Source organism: Crocuta crocuta, unplaced genomic scaffold (genome assembly GCF_008692635.1).
Source record: "Crocuta crocuta isolate KB4526 unplaced genomic scaffold, BGI_CrCroc_1.0 scaffold59, whole genome shotgun sequence".
Taxonomy (NCBI): Eukaryota; Metazoa; Chordata; class Mammalia; order Carnivora; family Hyaenidae; genus Crocuta; species Crocuta crocuta.
The window spans coordinates 2,371,625-2,387,382 of NW_027551578.1; the positions used below are offsets into that span (position 1 = coordinate 2,371,625).

At 46.6% G+C, this 15,758-nt stretch overlaps 1 protein-coding gene across 2 annotated transcripts in view; it reads left to right on the forward strand.

The window, feature by feature from the left end:
• Window positions 1–14,761, forward strand: part of GNPAT (glyceronephosphate O-acyltransferase) — a 34,617-nt gene extending 19,856 nt beyond the window's left edge. Inside the window, exons 6-16 of one of the 2 annotated variants that reach the window (XM_077751694.1) lie at window positions 100–175; window positions 428–579; window positions 706–836; window positions 2,329–2,552; window positions 7,209–7,451; window positions 8,793–8,872; window positions 10,171–10,311; window positions 11,415–11,514; window positions 11,598–11,691; window positions 12,324–12,385; window positions 14,185–14,761. In XM_077751694.1, coding sequence (XP_077607820.1) covers window positions 100–175; window positions 428–579; window positions 706–836; window positions 2,329–2,552; window positions 7,209–7,451; window positions 8,793–8,872; window positions 10,171–10,311; window positions 11,415–11,514; window positions 11,598–11,691; window positions 12,324–12,385; window positions 14,185–14,228 — 1,347 coding nt within the window. In that variant the 3' untranslated portion in view covers window positions 14,229–14,761. Of the gene's footprint in view, window positions 1–99; window positions 176–427; window positions 580–705; window positions 837–2,328; window positions 2,553–7,208; window positions 7,452–8,792; window positions 8,873–10,170; window positions 10,312–11,414; window positions 11,515–11,597; window positions 11,692–12,323; window positions 12,386–14,184 lie in introns of those variants that run through there. The other variant, XM_077751695.1, reaches the window with a different exon arrangement.
• Window positions 14,762–15,758: the final 997 nt, after the last annotated feature.

Genomic DNA, 15,758 nt, shown 5'->3' on the forward strand with positions numbered 1-15,758 from the left:
GGGAGCTTGGGGGAAGGAATCAAAAGAAGCTTTTCTCACTCTGAGAGTAGGCAATGGGTTTTGTGTTTTGTTTTGTTTCTTTTTGTTTTCTCTTTAAAGAATGGTTATGCTCCTGTTGAATTTTTCCTCGAAGGGACAAGAAGTCGCACTGCCAAGACACTGACTCCAAAATTTGGTAGGTCTTTTAGAGATTGAGGGAGGAATACAGACCCAGACGGAGCGGTGTGGTCATAGCTGCTGGATACAGCTTGCCGCTTTTTTTTCCGCTTTCAAGATAGTCTATCCTTTTTAAGTGTAACTGTTTCTTTAAGTCGTAACTGTTTGTTTATGGGCTTAGTATATAATGCACTCTTCATGCTTCCTGTTTATATACCCATGTGTATCCGCTTTTCAGTACACATGGAAAACCCTTTCTTCCTGGTTACAGGTCTTCTGAATATTGTGATGGAACCATTTTTTAAAAGAGAAGTCTTTGATACCTACCTTGTTCCAATTAGCATCAGTTACGATAAGATATTGGAAGAAACTCTTTATGCCTATGAGCTTCTGGGGGTGCCTAAGCCGAAGGAGTCCACCACTGTGCGTAAATTTAGGATAACCAAAGTTGGTTTTATTTGAATTTAAGAGAAACTGCTCGTTTATACACCAGCTCCTTTTGGAACTTACTCCTGTTTATTTTTGTGTCCCCTGTCGTGATGCCACTAGGGATTGCTGAAAGCCAGGAAGATTCTCTCTGAAAATTTTGGGAATATCCACGTGTACTTTGGAGACCCTGTGTCCCTCCGATCTCTGGCGGCCGGGAGGATGAGTCGGAGCCCGTATAACCTGGTTCCAAGGTGCATGACCTGTGTTCTCGTAACCAACACAGAGAAAAGGATGAAAACCTGGATGTGTCATTGATTCTTGAGTTGACCCGTCCCAGGACCGCAGCGTCGTTATCTGAGATGACGTATCAGAGAAGCAGAAAGCTGCAGTTAAAGAATTGTGTTTGCCAAAGCGAACCATTAGCTGCAGGATATGTCTGTTGAACACGCAGAGTCAGACAGTGCCCATTCTTGGGAGCCAAGGCCCTCCGCCTCCACTGTGCTGTGCTGTGCTGTGCGGTACCTGCCCGTGCTGCGTGTGTGGGCACTGCTGAGCACTGTTGGTAGGTCGGCCAGAGTATGTGGAAAAGCTTATTTTCAATCCTGGAAAGGATCAGTGGTGGTAATGAATGGCGGTGAGTCCCAGTCCTCAGGAAGGTTACAGTTTTGGGGCACCTGTGGGGCTCAGTCGGTAGAGTATCCTACTCTTGATTTTGACTCAGGTCATGATCGTTGGGTCGTGGGATCAAGCTCCACCTCAGGCTCTGTGCTGAGCATGGAACCTGCTTGGGATTCTCTCTCTCCCTGCCCCGCTGCCCCTCTCCCCACTCTCATGTGCTCTCTCTCTTCTAAAATAACTTTTATATAGTTTTATGGGCACAGAAGTGTATTCGGTTCTTCCAGGATGCAGGTACAGGTACACATTTGGATTTTTGTAATTTAGAGGAGTGCACGTGGGGAAGTCAGGGAGACAGAAACCGTCTGCTCAGCCAGGCTTCACAGGACTGCATCGTCATTCGTAATTGATCCATAGCGCCAGTGGCCCCACCGCAGCTAGAGTGCCTTATTAGCGCTTTGTTAGTGAGCAAGGAGGTGTCAGCTTTATGCTGCCACAGGCTTTCACACTGTAAATCAGATACGTAGGACAGGGCGCCCTCACTGGTGTAGCTTTCACTTTAAGCCACCATACGATGTGGCCGCTTTCAGACCCTGTGCCTATCCCTGCTTCAGCCTGCTCTGGACAGGCTTCTGATATCATTTGATTCCAAGTTGTGTGATCCATGCCTGAAGATGATCAGGTGACCTTGAGCTGCTCAGCAGGGCAGCAGAGCAGTCAGGCAAGCTGTGTAGCCCGTGTAAGCTGGTAAGTGTGTTCTGTGAGAGAGATGTTCACAGTACAGCGAGCAGACTCTGAGAGGACACAGTAGTTCAGTCCACTGGGGGAGGCATCAGTTTTCACAGAGGAAGAGATACATCCTGTTTATAAAACAACAGAAGTCGTTTTGCCTGGAGCCAGGAAGAATAGGACTGTGTCCCCTTGGGTATATTTTATCCCCTCTCAAGAGCATACCACAGAGGCAGTGGACAGATTACACACCACAGTGGAGGTACATTCTTGCACCATGACCCGAGAGGATTCGGTTGGCAGAAAGAATGAGAAGCCCTCTCCTGCTCCCCTCCCCCACCATTCACATTCGTGTGGGTAGTAAAGCTGTAATTTGTTGTTCTCTGTTCTTCCTTTTAGGTATATCCCTCAGAAACAGTCGGAAGACATGCATGCCTTTGTCACTGAAGTTGCCTATAAAATGCAGCTTCTGCAAATCCAAAACCTGGCTCTGAGCCCGTGGGCCCTCATGGCTGCGGTCTTGCTTCAGAACCGGCCTTCCATGGACTTTGACGGTCTGGTGGAGAAGACTGTGTGGCTGAAAGGCTTAACCCAGGCCTTCGGGGGGTTTCTCATGTGGCCTGGTATGTATGTGGGACATTTGTGATGAGCATGCTTGTTTCTTCATTTGGAAAAGCTATCACCTAGACGTGAAAAACCTACACGGGACACTGAACAAAGTTTTGCTCAGAGAGAAAGAAAACTTTTTTTTTTTAAGTTTATTTATTTATTTTGAGACAGAGCAAGCAGGGAAGGGGTAGAGACAGAGGGAGAGGGAGAGGGTCCCCAGCAGGCTCCACACAGCACAGAGTCTGATACGGGTCTCCAACTCACAAACCGTGAGCCCATGACCTGAGTGGAAATTAAGACTCAAGACGCTCAACTGACTGAGCCACTCAGGTGCCCCAGAGAGAAAGAAAACTTAATTTTTTTTTATCACTGGGGGGACACTGAATACAGTGTGTTGATTATTTGAGGATAGTTGCTTATGTGTCACTTCTTCCTGTGGGACTATGAGTATGTCAAGAACTAGAATACTGTCTCCTTGGCACCTAGCAGGGTGGAGAGTAAATGAATCTTCTTGTCCTCCACGTACTCCTCCCTCCCTACCCACTTCTTTTTAGTTTTATTTTTCCAAGTTTTTTTTTATTAAAATAGTTAGTATTGAGTGTTGTATTAGTTTCACGTGTGCAGCATTGACTGGACAGTTCTGTACGTTACTCCCCACCCACTGTGACCCGTTCTATACATCACTCCCCGCTCACCATGATCAGTGTAATACACCCACATGTTTTTTTTTAATAGTTTATTGTCAGGTTGGTTTCCATATAACACCCAGTGCTCATCCCCACAAGTGCCCTCCTTCATGCCCATCACCCCCCTTCCCCTCCCCCACCCCCATCAGCCCTCAGTTTGTTCTCGGCATTCAAGAGTCTCATGGTTTGCCTCCCTCACTCTCCCTCGCTATTTTCCCCCTTCTTCTCCCCCACGGTCCTCTGTTAAGTTCCTCCTAATCCTCCTATACGTGCAAACATATGGTATCTGTCCTTCTCTGCCTGACTTATTTCGCTCACCATAACCCCCTCAAGGTCCATCCATGTTGCTACAAATGGCCAGATTTCATTCTGTCTCATTGCCATATAGTATTCCATCTTATAGATAAACCCACATCTTCTTGATCCATTCGTCCATTGATGGACACTTAGGCTCTTTCCATGTTTTGGCTATTGTTGAGAGTGCTGCTATGAACATTGGGGTACATGTGCCCCAATACATCAGCACTTCTGTATCCCTTGGGTAAATTCCTAGGAGTGCTATTGCTGCGTCATAGGGGAGTTCTAGTGTTAATTTATTGAGGAACCTCCACAGTGTTTTCCAGAGGGGCTACACCAGTTTACATTCCCACCAATGTAGTGTAGGAGGGTGCCCGTTTTCTCCACATCCTCACCAGCATCAGGAGTCCTCTGATTTGCTCATTTTACCCACTGACCGGCGTGAGGTGGTATCTCAGTGTGGTTTTGATTTGTATTTCCCTGATGATGAGGGACGCTGAGCATCGTTTCACGTGTCTGTTGGCCATTTGGATGTCCTCTTTGGAGAAGTGTCTGTTCATATCTTCTGCCCATTTCTTCACTGGGTTGTTTGTTTTTCGTACACCCACGTTTTTAAGCCACATTAGATTTGCGACCCATTTGCCCCACTCCATCATAAGGACCAAAGGGCCAATCTCATGGAACTTTATATGATTCTCAGAAGATAACGACTTTGTAAAGCCCTCATGGAGTTATAAATACTTTGCCAGGAGCTTGGGACGTGTGTGACAAGCATTAGCTTTAGTTGTTTCCAATCTCTTTGAGTTACAATTGCAGAGACCACAGTTGGAAATGTAATCCATTCATAGTCAGCTCCCTACTGGTCACTCATGAAACCTCAAGTGCCTGGTGGGTGCTGGGAACTACCAGGAGTCCAGAGAGGAGAAGGCGTAGCCCCTGTGCGGGACGACCTCCTGGCTGGTGGAAGGCAGGGGCGGGGCATCTAGTGAAGAAGGGCCAAAACACACACAAAGGGCTTTGCATCGGAGTGCAGAGCATTGCTGAGACTCCCATGTAGGGAAGGGCCATGCTCAGGGAAGCTCTCAAAGAAATGACCGTTGAACCCATCTTGATGGGAAAGCAGGAGCCATTTAGGAAGACGAGCAGGCGAGGGATTGCTAACACGGGGATTGGGAAACGTGAGATGGTGTGTCAGCACTGGGTCACAGTGATGCTGGCATGCAGGTGGTGGGGTGAACTTACAGTGTTGGCTCTGAGAGAGGGATGATGGAAGATTCAAGATGTGGACAGAGGCTAAATTAGCTGGGCCTGCCACCTCGGGGATCTGGACTGGACTCTAGCTTACGGGACTCAATCGCAGATTTTTTTTTTAAGGGTTTTTTTTTTTATGTTTGTTTGTTTTTGAGTGATAGAGTGTGGAGGAGGGGCAGATGGAGAGAGAGAGAGAGGATCTGAAGCAGGCTCTGTGCTGACAGCAGTGAGCCAGATGTGGGGCTCAAACTCACAAACCTTGTGATATGACCTGAGCCAAAGTCAGACACTTAACTAACCCACCCAGTCGCCCCTTTATTTATTTTTGAGAGAGAGTGGGAGAGAGAGAGAGAAGGAGGGAGACTCCTAAGTTGGCTCCATGCTGCCAGCATAGAGCCTAACGCAGGGCTCAAACCCATGAACTGTGAGACCATGACCTGAGCTGAAATCAAGAGCCGGGCGCTTAACCAGCTGAGCCACCCAGGCACCCTGTAGTTGATTTTAAGCAGGGAAACATGACTGCAAACAACTGTAGAAAACCCCCGGTGTCAGTTTTCAAATTGGGCCACGTGGATGGCTAGGGAGGAGCCTGAACGAGGCAGTGCCAGAGCCACCGTGGGGCTACAGGGTGTTTAGGCAGAACTACCAGCAGAAGCGCCCATCGCGCTGAATAGTGGTCCCCAGTAGGGAAATAAAGATGAGTCAGACACATGTTCCCGATGTTCTCATGGTCTCATGGGCGGTCAAGGGCATGTTGAATGTGATTCTGGTAGAAAGTCATGAGAAAAGGGTAGGTAAGGCGCTGACACCTGCTTGGCCTGGGAAGGAGCGTGCAAAAACATAGGCCGCTGTCTTTCCACGCGTTTTTGTTTTCTCAAGGTGGAATAAGTAGGTGGCCAGTCCATAGCTAAGAGTATCTATTCAGCAACTAAAATAACTTCCGTTACTATAGAGTGAGAGTCTCTTGGTATCTGACAGTAATAGAGTGACAAAATACAATTTCTGATTCAGAATGTGGGATATGCATTCAGTTCCTTTTTTCTTTCTTATTCCACTTACCACATACTCCTAAGCATTCTCCTGTCCAGAGCTCTTTATGATATGCATATCATGAAGCCGTGTCATATCATATTATGTATATAACATTACCGTATGTTATATCATTACCTTGAGCAAGCTGAGACACGATGTGCGTTAGAACAATGTGATCTGGTCCAGCAGGAAACCCACCACCCTCAGTTGTCTCTTCTGCGACACGTTAGCAGACGTGGCCCAGCTTAAGCCTTGTGCCTGACTCCATACCCGGCAGCCAGCTCCATGGCTCAGGGAGACAGTAAAATGATTTCCCTTGCCAAGAATGTTTGTGAAATACCACCATCTCTTCCTTACGCTTCTGTAGTACTTACTTCTTGGCCTTCTCTAGGCCACTGTAGTGGCAGGTGGTAAGTTACCAGCATCTGTTGGGGCCCCAGTTCTTTAGTTTTCTCCAATGTGAGAAAACCAGAATACCTCCTCAGCGTTTGTCTGTGCTCAGGGAAGCCTGCGCTGGGGCAGTGACTGTAGGATTGCCCTTTGGTTCACCACCAAAGTTGCAAAGCAGTATTCTTGCATTCTTGGAATTAATTGGTCTAAGCAAGGGGTGTGTGTGTGTGTGTGTGTGTGTGCGCGCGCGCGTGTGTGAGAGAGAGAAGTATGTTTTCATTGTGAACCTTCTTGTCTTAGTACTTTGTTAAATTCACTTGCATGTGATTTTCTTATCCTGTAACTTGCTATTACAAAACTTTGGATACCCTTGGTTCCTGAGAGAGTGGTTTTTATTTTTTTTTAATTTTTAAAAAAATATTTATTTTGGGGGAGAGCACAAACAGGAGAGGGACAGAGAAGCGGGAACAGAGGATCTGAAGTGAGCTCTGTGCTGACAGGCTGACAGTAGTGAGCCTGATGTGGGGCTTGAACTCACAAGCCGTGAGATCACGACCTGAGCCGAAGTCGGATGCTTAACCCACTGAGCAACCCAGGCGCCCCAGATGTTGGTTTTTAGAGTCGGAACTGATTTGCATTTCAGAGTGACTGACAGTTTAGGGGTGGATAAGAAAGTGCATTAAATATCCTCAGAGTTTATCCTGCTTTGAGAAAATATCCTTTACAGGGGCACCTGACTGGCTCAGTGAGAACAGCATGTGACTCTTGATCTCGAGACTGCGAGTTTGAGCCCCACATTGGACATAGAGATGACTTAAAAAAGAAAGAAAGAAAGATGTATCTTTCACATAGGGTAACACTACTCCAGTTGGTAGAGCCTAAAACCAAACCTGTCGCTTAAAAGTAAGTCTGTCTGGTCCCTAGCGTTGATGCACGCACACCGGCCTAAGACTGCCAGCAGGGACTCATCCCATTTGTTTGCCATGTGCCTGAATGCACTGTGTTTGTGTGCAGATAACGAACCCGCTGAAGAAGTTGTCCAGTCCAACCTCCTTCTGCACTCCAACATCGCCAGCCTTGTCAAAGACCAGGTGGTTCTGAACGTGGACTCTGGAGACTCAGAAGTGGTCAATGGACTTCTTTTCCAGCACATCACTCTCCTCATGTGCTCAGCGTATAAGAACCAGTTGCTCAACATTTTTGTCCGCCCTTCCTTAGTAGCCATGGCACTGCACATGACACCTGGGTTGCGGAAAGGTAACTTTTGGGAACGTGGTCTTGAACTTTAGAAGAGACCTGGCCATTCGGTTCCGGATAGGGAGCAGCGTTTGAAGCCTTATTACGCTCAACCACATGTGTGCGTCCCAGACACCAGCAAGGAAGGGGGCCTATGAACTCGGGAGAAGTTAGGCTGGTTCCCTAAATACATGACCATCTGCTTACAATTTGGGAATTGAAAGGGACCTGAGAAATCATCTAACCTAAACCTCTCTGTATCTAAGTAAGGAAAGTGAGGCCTAGAAAGGTACATAATCACCTAAGGAAGGGTCTGGGACTAGAGCACAGCTCTTCAGTTCCCGGTCAGCGTGGGTTCAGCAATCCAGCGGTACAAGAGTACTCACTAGGCACACAGTAGCACTCCAGTGGCATTGAGGAGTGCAGACAGTGAATAAAACCGGTTTTATCCACCGGAACCTGTAGTCAAAGTCAGGGGCTTTCTGCCCAGGCTACACCAGAATTAGTAAGTTTGAGCCCCACTCCCAAGGGTTCTGATTCAGTTGGTCTGGGGGGTGGGCCCACATTACTGGGCTTGTTTTTATTCTTCAGGCTCCAAGGACACAAATATCTATGCCAACCATAGACCGCTAGCCTTGGAAGGAACCTCACAGGTCCTGTGTCCATGTCCTCATTGTGTGAATGAGGAAATGGCCCTGGAGAAGTTAGACAATTTAGTTCAAGACATAGGAAACTCAAATCTTGATCTGAGCGTTCTTGCATTGGAAATCATTCACAACTGAGGGTCACATGCATGACCTTTCTAGAGTGTTGAGAACACCCTGAAATTGGAGGCAACATTTCCTGTCCATGTGTCTGTGTATTCTTCTAATGAGAAGTTCATAGCATGTGTCAGAAAAATGAAGGAAGCTCTGTGGTTGATGGGCGAAGTAGACCTACATGTCTGGAGAATTAGTATTTTCTGTTGTGTGCTGGCATATTCTAGTGCTAAAGATATAGTAAAGACAGCAATAAATATAAACAGAGAAGAGACTGAAGTAATTCATTGCTTTTCTTCTATGCTAGAGAACCATGGTCAGGGGAAAGGGAAGGACTCTCATGTCTAAGTGTGGCATCTTGTTCCTCACCAAACTGACTGGTTTGAGGCCTAGTTGTAATTAAGGTTCACCATTGAAGGCACTAAACTATAGTTTGCTCTGTAGGTAAAATTTGGATTGGTTATAGCTTCCTTTGGGGGCCTTAAATCTTGTCCCCGGCTTTGAATAACGTGCCTTTGAAGCACTGCATTTTGGAGAGCCATGGACTTCTTGGTACTCCCTTAAAAAGCAATGTTGTAATTTAATGTAACTAATTTATTTCCAGAGGATGTCTACAGTTGCTTTCGCTTCCTGGTCAGTGTTTTTTCAGATGAGTTCATCTTCCTTCCAGGAAACACAGTCAAGGTAAATCCGTATAGCCAAAGAGTACAAGTGTGTTTGCGGTGTGAGTTCTGGAAACAGTAGGCTTGTATCCTTGAGCGTGACTTCCCTTTCTCCAAGGCTTCATTCGGCAGAATTAAAGAGAGACTTGGACACACACAGCTCAGCAAGCTGTGTTTTGATTCTTTGTCAAGTTTAATCAGTAACGTAGGAATTATTCAGTTGAAAGAAAGACTCCTTTCAACCTTGAGGGTAACCACTCTATAGAAACCAACACTGTTTTGTTAAAAATTTATCAACTGGCAGGGGCACCTGGGCGGCTCAGTTCACTAAGCATTGAACTCTTGGCTTTGGCTCAGGTCATGATCTTGCGGTTTCGTGAGTTCGAAGCCCACGTTGGGCTCTGTGCTGGCAGCATGGAGCCTGCTTGGAATTCCTTGTCTCCTTTCTCTCTGCCACTCCCCCACTCCCTCTGTCTGTCTGTCTCTCTCTCTCAAAATACATAAACTGAAAAAAATGTATCAACTGGGACACATTTTCCCATTAAGAACTTGTTGGAATGTGTGGGGCCTTCTGCTCTGAGATTGGAGACCAGTAGTGTTGCCCAGTGGTGTAGATGGCTCCCGGGGAATCGAGCTCCCAGAGCTGGACCTCTGGCTTGCTGTGGCGGGCGGTGTACCAGGGTGGACTGTACTTAGGTCCCTGTATGCTGTGCCAGGAAGCACAGGTTTTAACTCGGTTGAGAATGAGGGCAGCGGGTTTTGAGCGTAGGCATAACCCCACGTATTTTGAGGACTTGCTGTACGCCGTTTCTGCTCAGATGTAAGGAATGTGGCCGTGCAGAGTGAGAAAACCCATCTCCCGGGTTGTGATTTTTTTTTTTTTAATGTTAATGAAAGGGTTTTTTTTATTTTATTTTATTTCTAGGAGAGAGAGAGAGAGAGAGACAGCATGAGCAGGGGAGGGTCAGAGAAAGAGGGAGACACAGACTCTGAAATAGGCTCCAGGCTTCGAGCTGGCAGTCAGCACAGAGCCCGACACGGGGCTCAAACCCACGAACTGCGAGATCATGACCTAAGCGAAAGTCGAATGCTTAACCGACTAAGCCACCCAGGCGCCCCCCGGGTTGTGATTTCTAAGGCTTAGAAGTCTTCTGTGTGTTTGCTGTTTGAGGTTCAGATTTTGAGTGTTAGCACACATGCTTCTCTGGCTGCTAACAACCAGAACCTTCTGGAGGGGTTGTGGAGTTAGCTGGTGTTCTCTCAGCGCACCCATTAACCCACATCAGTGGATGCACTCTGTGTTCTCCTCTCCCTTCCCAGGACTTTGAAGAAGGCTGTTACCTGCTCTGTAAAAGCGAGACAATACAAGTGACCACAAGGGACATCCTAGTTACAGAGAAAGGAAATACTATGTTAGAATTTTTAATAGGCCTCTTTAAGCCTTTTGTGGAATGTTATCAGGTATGTAGCTCTTTTGCAAGTTCTCCTTCATCCCCCCCCCCATATCCAGTATAACTAAGATCCCCCTGCACTCCCTGTACGCCCCCCTGCCTCCGTACGTAATTCTGGTCTGAAGGGCAAGTGTCTTCCCCAGGTGAATGGTGGAACTAGAGAGATTGACCAATAGGATGAAAGATTTACTTCTCAGGGGATTCACCCCCTCAGACCCCAGAAGGTAGCAGCATTACCCCTAGAGGGTAGCAGCTTTATGTCGCCACATCACCACACTTACACCCAAGCAGTGTCCCGCAGTATCTGACAGCTTTTCTCATAGCATGTAGCAAAGGTGTTTGATACATCGTAGGCACTCAGTAAATGCAAGATTTGAATGATCCATAAAGTCAATTATTTATATCACTAAAGGCTAATGTTGTCAGGGAAGGAAAAGGTTCAAGTGCAAGTATCTGAAGGAGTCTGTCAGAGCTCTAGGAGTGGTTAGAGAAGGGGGAGGGTCTATATGCCCGGAGGAATGTGCCCAGATTCCAAGGGAGAAGGGGAGTTTGCGATGGAAGCCCTTGGGGGACCGTGCCAACTTGCAAGCCTGAGTGCTCTGTGTCTGAGCTCTGTGTTCTGGTTAGAGGCACCCGGGACCGACCTGGCAGAGCAGAGCTCTGGCCTGTGACTTAGCACTTGTATGAAGGCTGGCACCGGTAGATAAATGATAGGTGCTTCTTCTACCCTAAAGCACCTTTCTGCGCTACAAGTCATCAGCGTTTGGGGCTTGCTAGGCGTTTTTAGAGAAAAAAACAGTTACAAAACTTTCGGCCCTCCTCTTCCTAAGCAGTTTAAGACCAGTTAAGCTGATGGTGATTTGCTTAATTTGCAACCCACCCAAGTGAGAAATTGTATTTTGATAAATGTCAATACTATTTCAAACTCTTTTTTTCCAACAATAAGCAGTGGTACGAGCTCAAGAGAGACTCAAGAATTCTGTGGCCTTTCTCTGCTCACCCCTTGGAGGGCCTTTATTTTGCTCTTACAGAAAGTAACTTTCTGTTAAGAGGGGCACTATCACCTTGGTGGCTGTTGTATTGTATTTGGCTGCCTTTTTCTGTTAAAACCAGATAATTTGCAAATACCTCTTGCATGAAGAAGAAGACAACTTCACTGAGAAACAGTACTTGGATAGAGTTAGAAAATTCACCAGTGAGCTTCTTGATCAAGGTCAGTCACAGCTCTGTGGGCGGTGATTTCCTGGAGGTGAAAACTGGGAGTGACCCACTCACTCCTTTCTCTCTCTGTCCCAGGTGCCTCGCAGTGTTATGAAGTATTGTCTTCCGACGTACAGAAAAATGCCTTAGCAGCTTTTGTGAGGTTAGGCGTGGTAGAGAAGAAGAAAGTGTAAGTACTGTGGGGACCGCATGGGTGCCGCGGGGCAGCGACAGCAAATGACAATGGGGCACGGAATCCAGACAGTCGTAGAAATGGATAATCTGTAAACATTAGACCTTGTCTCCCTCACCCATCTCCTGAGGAATCATGTCAGCATGAGTTACTATGCAAATTTTTTTTGCAGTTATGAATAAAAACGATATTAAAGCAAAGAAAGAAGTGTTTGAGGCCAGCAGTTTGGCTTTGACCTAATATTGAAATTTACAGATTAATTATAAGAAAGATTTGGGGGAGCATAGTAGAGTGTGTGTGTGTGTACCCTTGTATATTCCCACGTGCATACATGTATAATTCCTAAATACATACCCGTGTGTGCAGGTAGTTAGATGTTTCTGCTTCTGAATGAAGTTAAGAGTGGTCAAGCTTAGGGACGCCTGGCTGGCTCCATCGGTGTAACATGCAGCTTTTGATCTCAGGGTCCTGAGTTCGAGCCCCACACTGGGTGTGGAGATTACTAACAAAAATAAAATAAGATAAACTTGAAAACAAAAGAAAAGTAGTCTTACTGTATAAATAACGAACTTTGATGCCCCCCCACCCCCCAGGTTGATGCAATGAGTTTTTTGGTTTCTTCCCCCTAGAAACAGTGACAATGTATTTAATGTGAATGAACCTGCTGTGGCAAAATTAGAAGAAATGCTTGGTAAGTACCGTCTAGTGACGGACGGGCTTTCACATTGTGTTTATCAACGTACAGTAAACTGAGGAAGTATCCTGTGGCACCAAAAATGTTACCAAAATGAACAACAGTAGAGTTTTCATGTAAAGAGAACTATTTTTTTTTTCCACGGAAAGTGAAGAGAAAGTGCAGAGAACACGCAGCAAGCAAAAAGTAGACAGGCTTCTACAACATAGCAACTCTCGGCCCCAGGAACACCTGACCAGCTCAGTCCGTGGAGCACACAACTCTTGATGTCGGGGTTGTGAGTCTGAGCCCCACACTGGGTGTAGAGATTACTTCAAAATAAAACCTTTGAAAAAAATTATATGGGGCACCTGGGTGGCTCAGTCGGGTAAGTGTCCGACTCTTGATCTCAGGTCAGGTCTTGATCTTAGGGCTTGTGAGTTCAAGCCCCACATGGAGCCTACTTAAAATTTTTTAATTAAATTAAAAAATTATCAGTTTCAGGGGCACCTGGGTGGCTCAGTTGGTTGAGCATCTGACTTCGACTCAGGTTGTTATCTCATGGTTCATGAGTTCAAGCCCTGCATTGGGCTCACTGCTGTCATCACAGAGCCTGCTTTGGATCCTCTGTCTCCCTCTCTCTGTCCCTCCCCTGCTCATGCTCTCTCTTTCTCTCTAAAATAAATACACATTAAAAAATATCAGCTTCTATCATAACTAATCGAAGTCTGAGATCTGGACCCTTCACATCACGTCTTGGTGGACATGGAGAAAATACCTCTCATCTGAGTCCCTGGATTCATTCTTTCCCTGTCTACTCTTGGATCCCTTCTTTTCCCAGGAAAGGGCTGGGGTTAGTGTTCACAGCATATAGATTTTCTGAATTCAGAAGTGGGGCTGATAGCACCTCCTTGGGAGAAGAATCCAACCCTTACTCCTCTCCAGATACCATTGGCTTATCAACAGATAACCCAGTCCAGGAACTCAGGGTCGTGTGATTATGGTGTGCAAAGAGAGTTGAGAGAATGCATATAAGCAAAGAGATCTGAAGGTGAGAGGAGATAGCAAACATTTCTCTTAGGAATGATGGGGTAGTTTTAGGAGGGGAGAGTGTTAGCATCTGAAAAAAAAAAAAACTTATCTGCTGATTGTATTGAATAAGCGCTACATGGTTGAGTGGATACGCTCACAAGTAGTAGTTTTGCACCTAACCGAATTCAGTACATTCGTCACACCTGCACGGAAGAGCTTTAGGTAGATGTCTGCTGGGATGAGGGGGAAAGCAGGGCGGGGCGTGTGGCTGATGGAGAATGGTTGAGGAGAAAGGGTACAAGGACAAAGGAATGGTTGACATAAAGAGGGAAGGTGAAAAGCTTCTTGTTGAAGAAAATATGAAGGATGAAATCCCAGTCTTCTGTTATATTACGTCTGCACTCTCGGACATGTAATCTTGAAACTTGATTTTGAGTTTGGTAGGAGGTGCATAGAGCTAAAACAAACCCCGAAACCCTCATTCAGTGTGGATGATGGGATGGATTTCTTAGTCGTGGATGGCAACTGTAATGTGGGTGTGAATGTACTAGAACACGGGAGACTGGAAGCTCGGAAAGCAGACCAGCCTAGTGCCTGGCTCTGTGCCTGGCCGGTGGGGGGTGGAGGGTGGGAAGCGCCACCGCTTCCCCTGTAGACAAGCAGGTGTCTCCATCGGGGCTCCGTCCACCTGTGAGACCACACAGGTGTCAGGCTCAAACAGCTGTATGGGGAAGGGCAAACTCAAGGTCATTTCATGAGCTGTTTCTTTGGGTTTTTTTCCTTAGGTTGTAAGATACCCATAGGAAAGCCAGCAACTGCAAAACTTTAATATTTGCCAAACAGTATTGGGAAATGTGGTCACATAATTGCTGTCATCCAAGGACTCTTATTCCAACAAGCAGAGATGTGAAGGAAGAGAGCCATCTGCTCGTGCTTCATGAGATATGAGAGCCATGAGCTTGGCAGAGAGGAAGAGGTGGGGCCGGCATAAGCAATCAGTGTTGCTCTCTTCACCCTGACGGCTAAAAAGGCATTTGTGTCCGACTCTGTGTGTTTTAAAATAAAACAGTCTTTTGGAAACGTGTTTGGAAAAACAAAGCCCACCTCCTATTTCACTAACTTATTATACGTATTAAACTTGTACATGGACTTGTGAATTACAGTGTGACATTAGCATGAAAGGCTGTGGCTGTCAGAAGTGAACCACTGGAAAGGGCACACCTGTATTTCCTGTGGCTTCCTTTTCCTCACGTGATGTCAAACAAGTCCCAAGTTTGACAGAGATGTGTGATAAATTAGCCAGCTTACGTTAAAGCTTGGCACCCAAGGGCCTTAATCAATAAAGCTGCATTATAGAAAGCACGTACAACAAGGAGAAGTTATGTGATTTGTCATACACAGGCTTAAATTCAGGAAAAGAAACGTTTGAAATAAGATGGGTGTCACCAAAACCTGTGACAGCCAGCCACCTCTAGAAGTGACATTTAAGGTGAGAATTAAGATGAGTAAGTGCCAGCCCTCAAAGTGTGGGATTGGGGGCTAGAGTGGAGCCAGAGGAGCAGAGTGTGCTGGGACAAGAGTGATCCCAGTGTTCTGGGGTTAGTTCTGGAGAACCTGAAAGGCCAACATGGCTGAAACAGTCGTAGGCAGTGGAATTAAAAAGAAAGGCAGGCTTATTAGTCTGCTTGGGCTGCCTTAACGAAATCCCAGATGGGTGGCTTAAACAGCTGAAGTTTGTTTTCTGACCATTCTGGAGGCTGGAAGTCCAAGATCGAGGTGCCAACAAGGTAGGTTTCATTCCAAGGCCTCTCTTCTGGGCTTGTAGGAGGCCGCCATCTTGCTCTGCACCCACATGGCACCCTGCCCCTGTTATTCTGTGTGGCCCTAATTACTTCCCAAAGGCTCCCTCTGCACAGTCATGTCTGGAGGGGTTTGGGCTTCAGCATTGGAATTTGGAGGTCACAATTCAGTCCGTAGCAGCAAGGTCACCACATGGAGATTAGGGACTCTCGGAAGACATTTGAACTGGAATGTAAGTGCCGCGGAAAATGTTGGAAGGCTTCAGCACATAGTGCCAGGACCCGCTGTATCCAGATTCCTGGAATGTGCATTTGTTTTTGCAGAGGCCAGGCTGTTTGTGCTGCACGTGCAGAGTGTGGACAGCCGCTGTGCGGGTCTACACGGTGGTGGCAGAGAGGGGTCCTCTGTATGGCTCTGCTTGTCTGGAAAGCCAGCGATTTATGCGTGTTGGCAATAAGAAGTCAGTTAAACAATGTTCCTGGCAAAGGGTTTCATGGCATGCCAGCTGGCGGGGGCACGGAGCTGCCCATCCAGGGACAGAGAGTGCGTCCACAGCAGC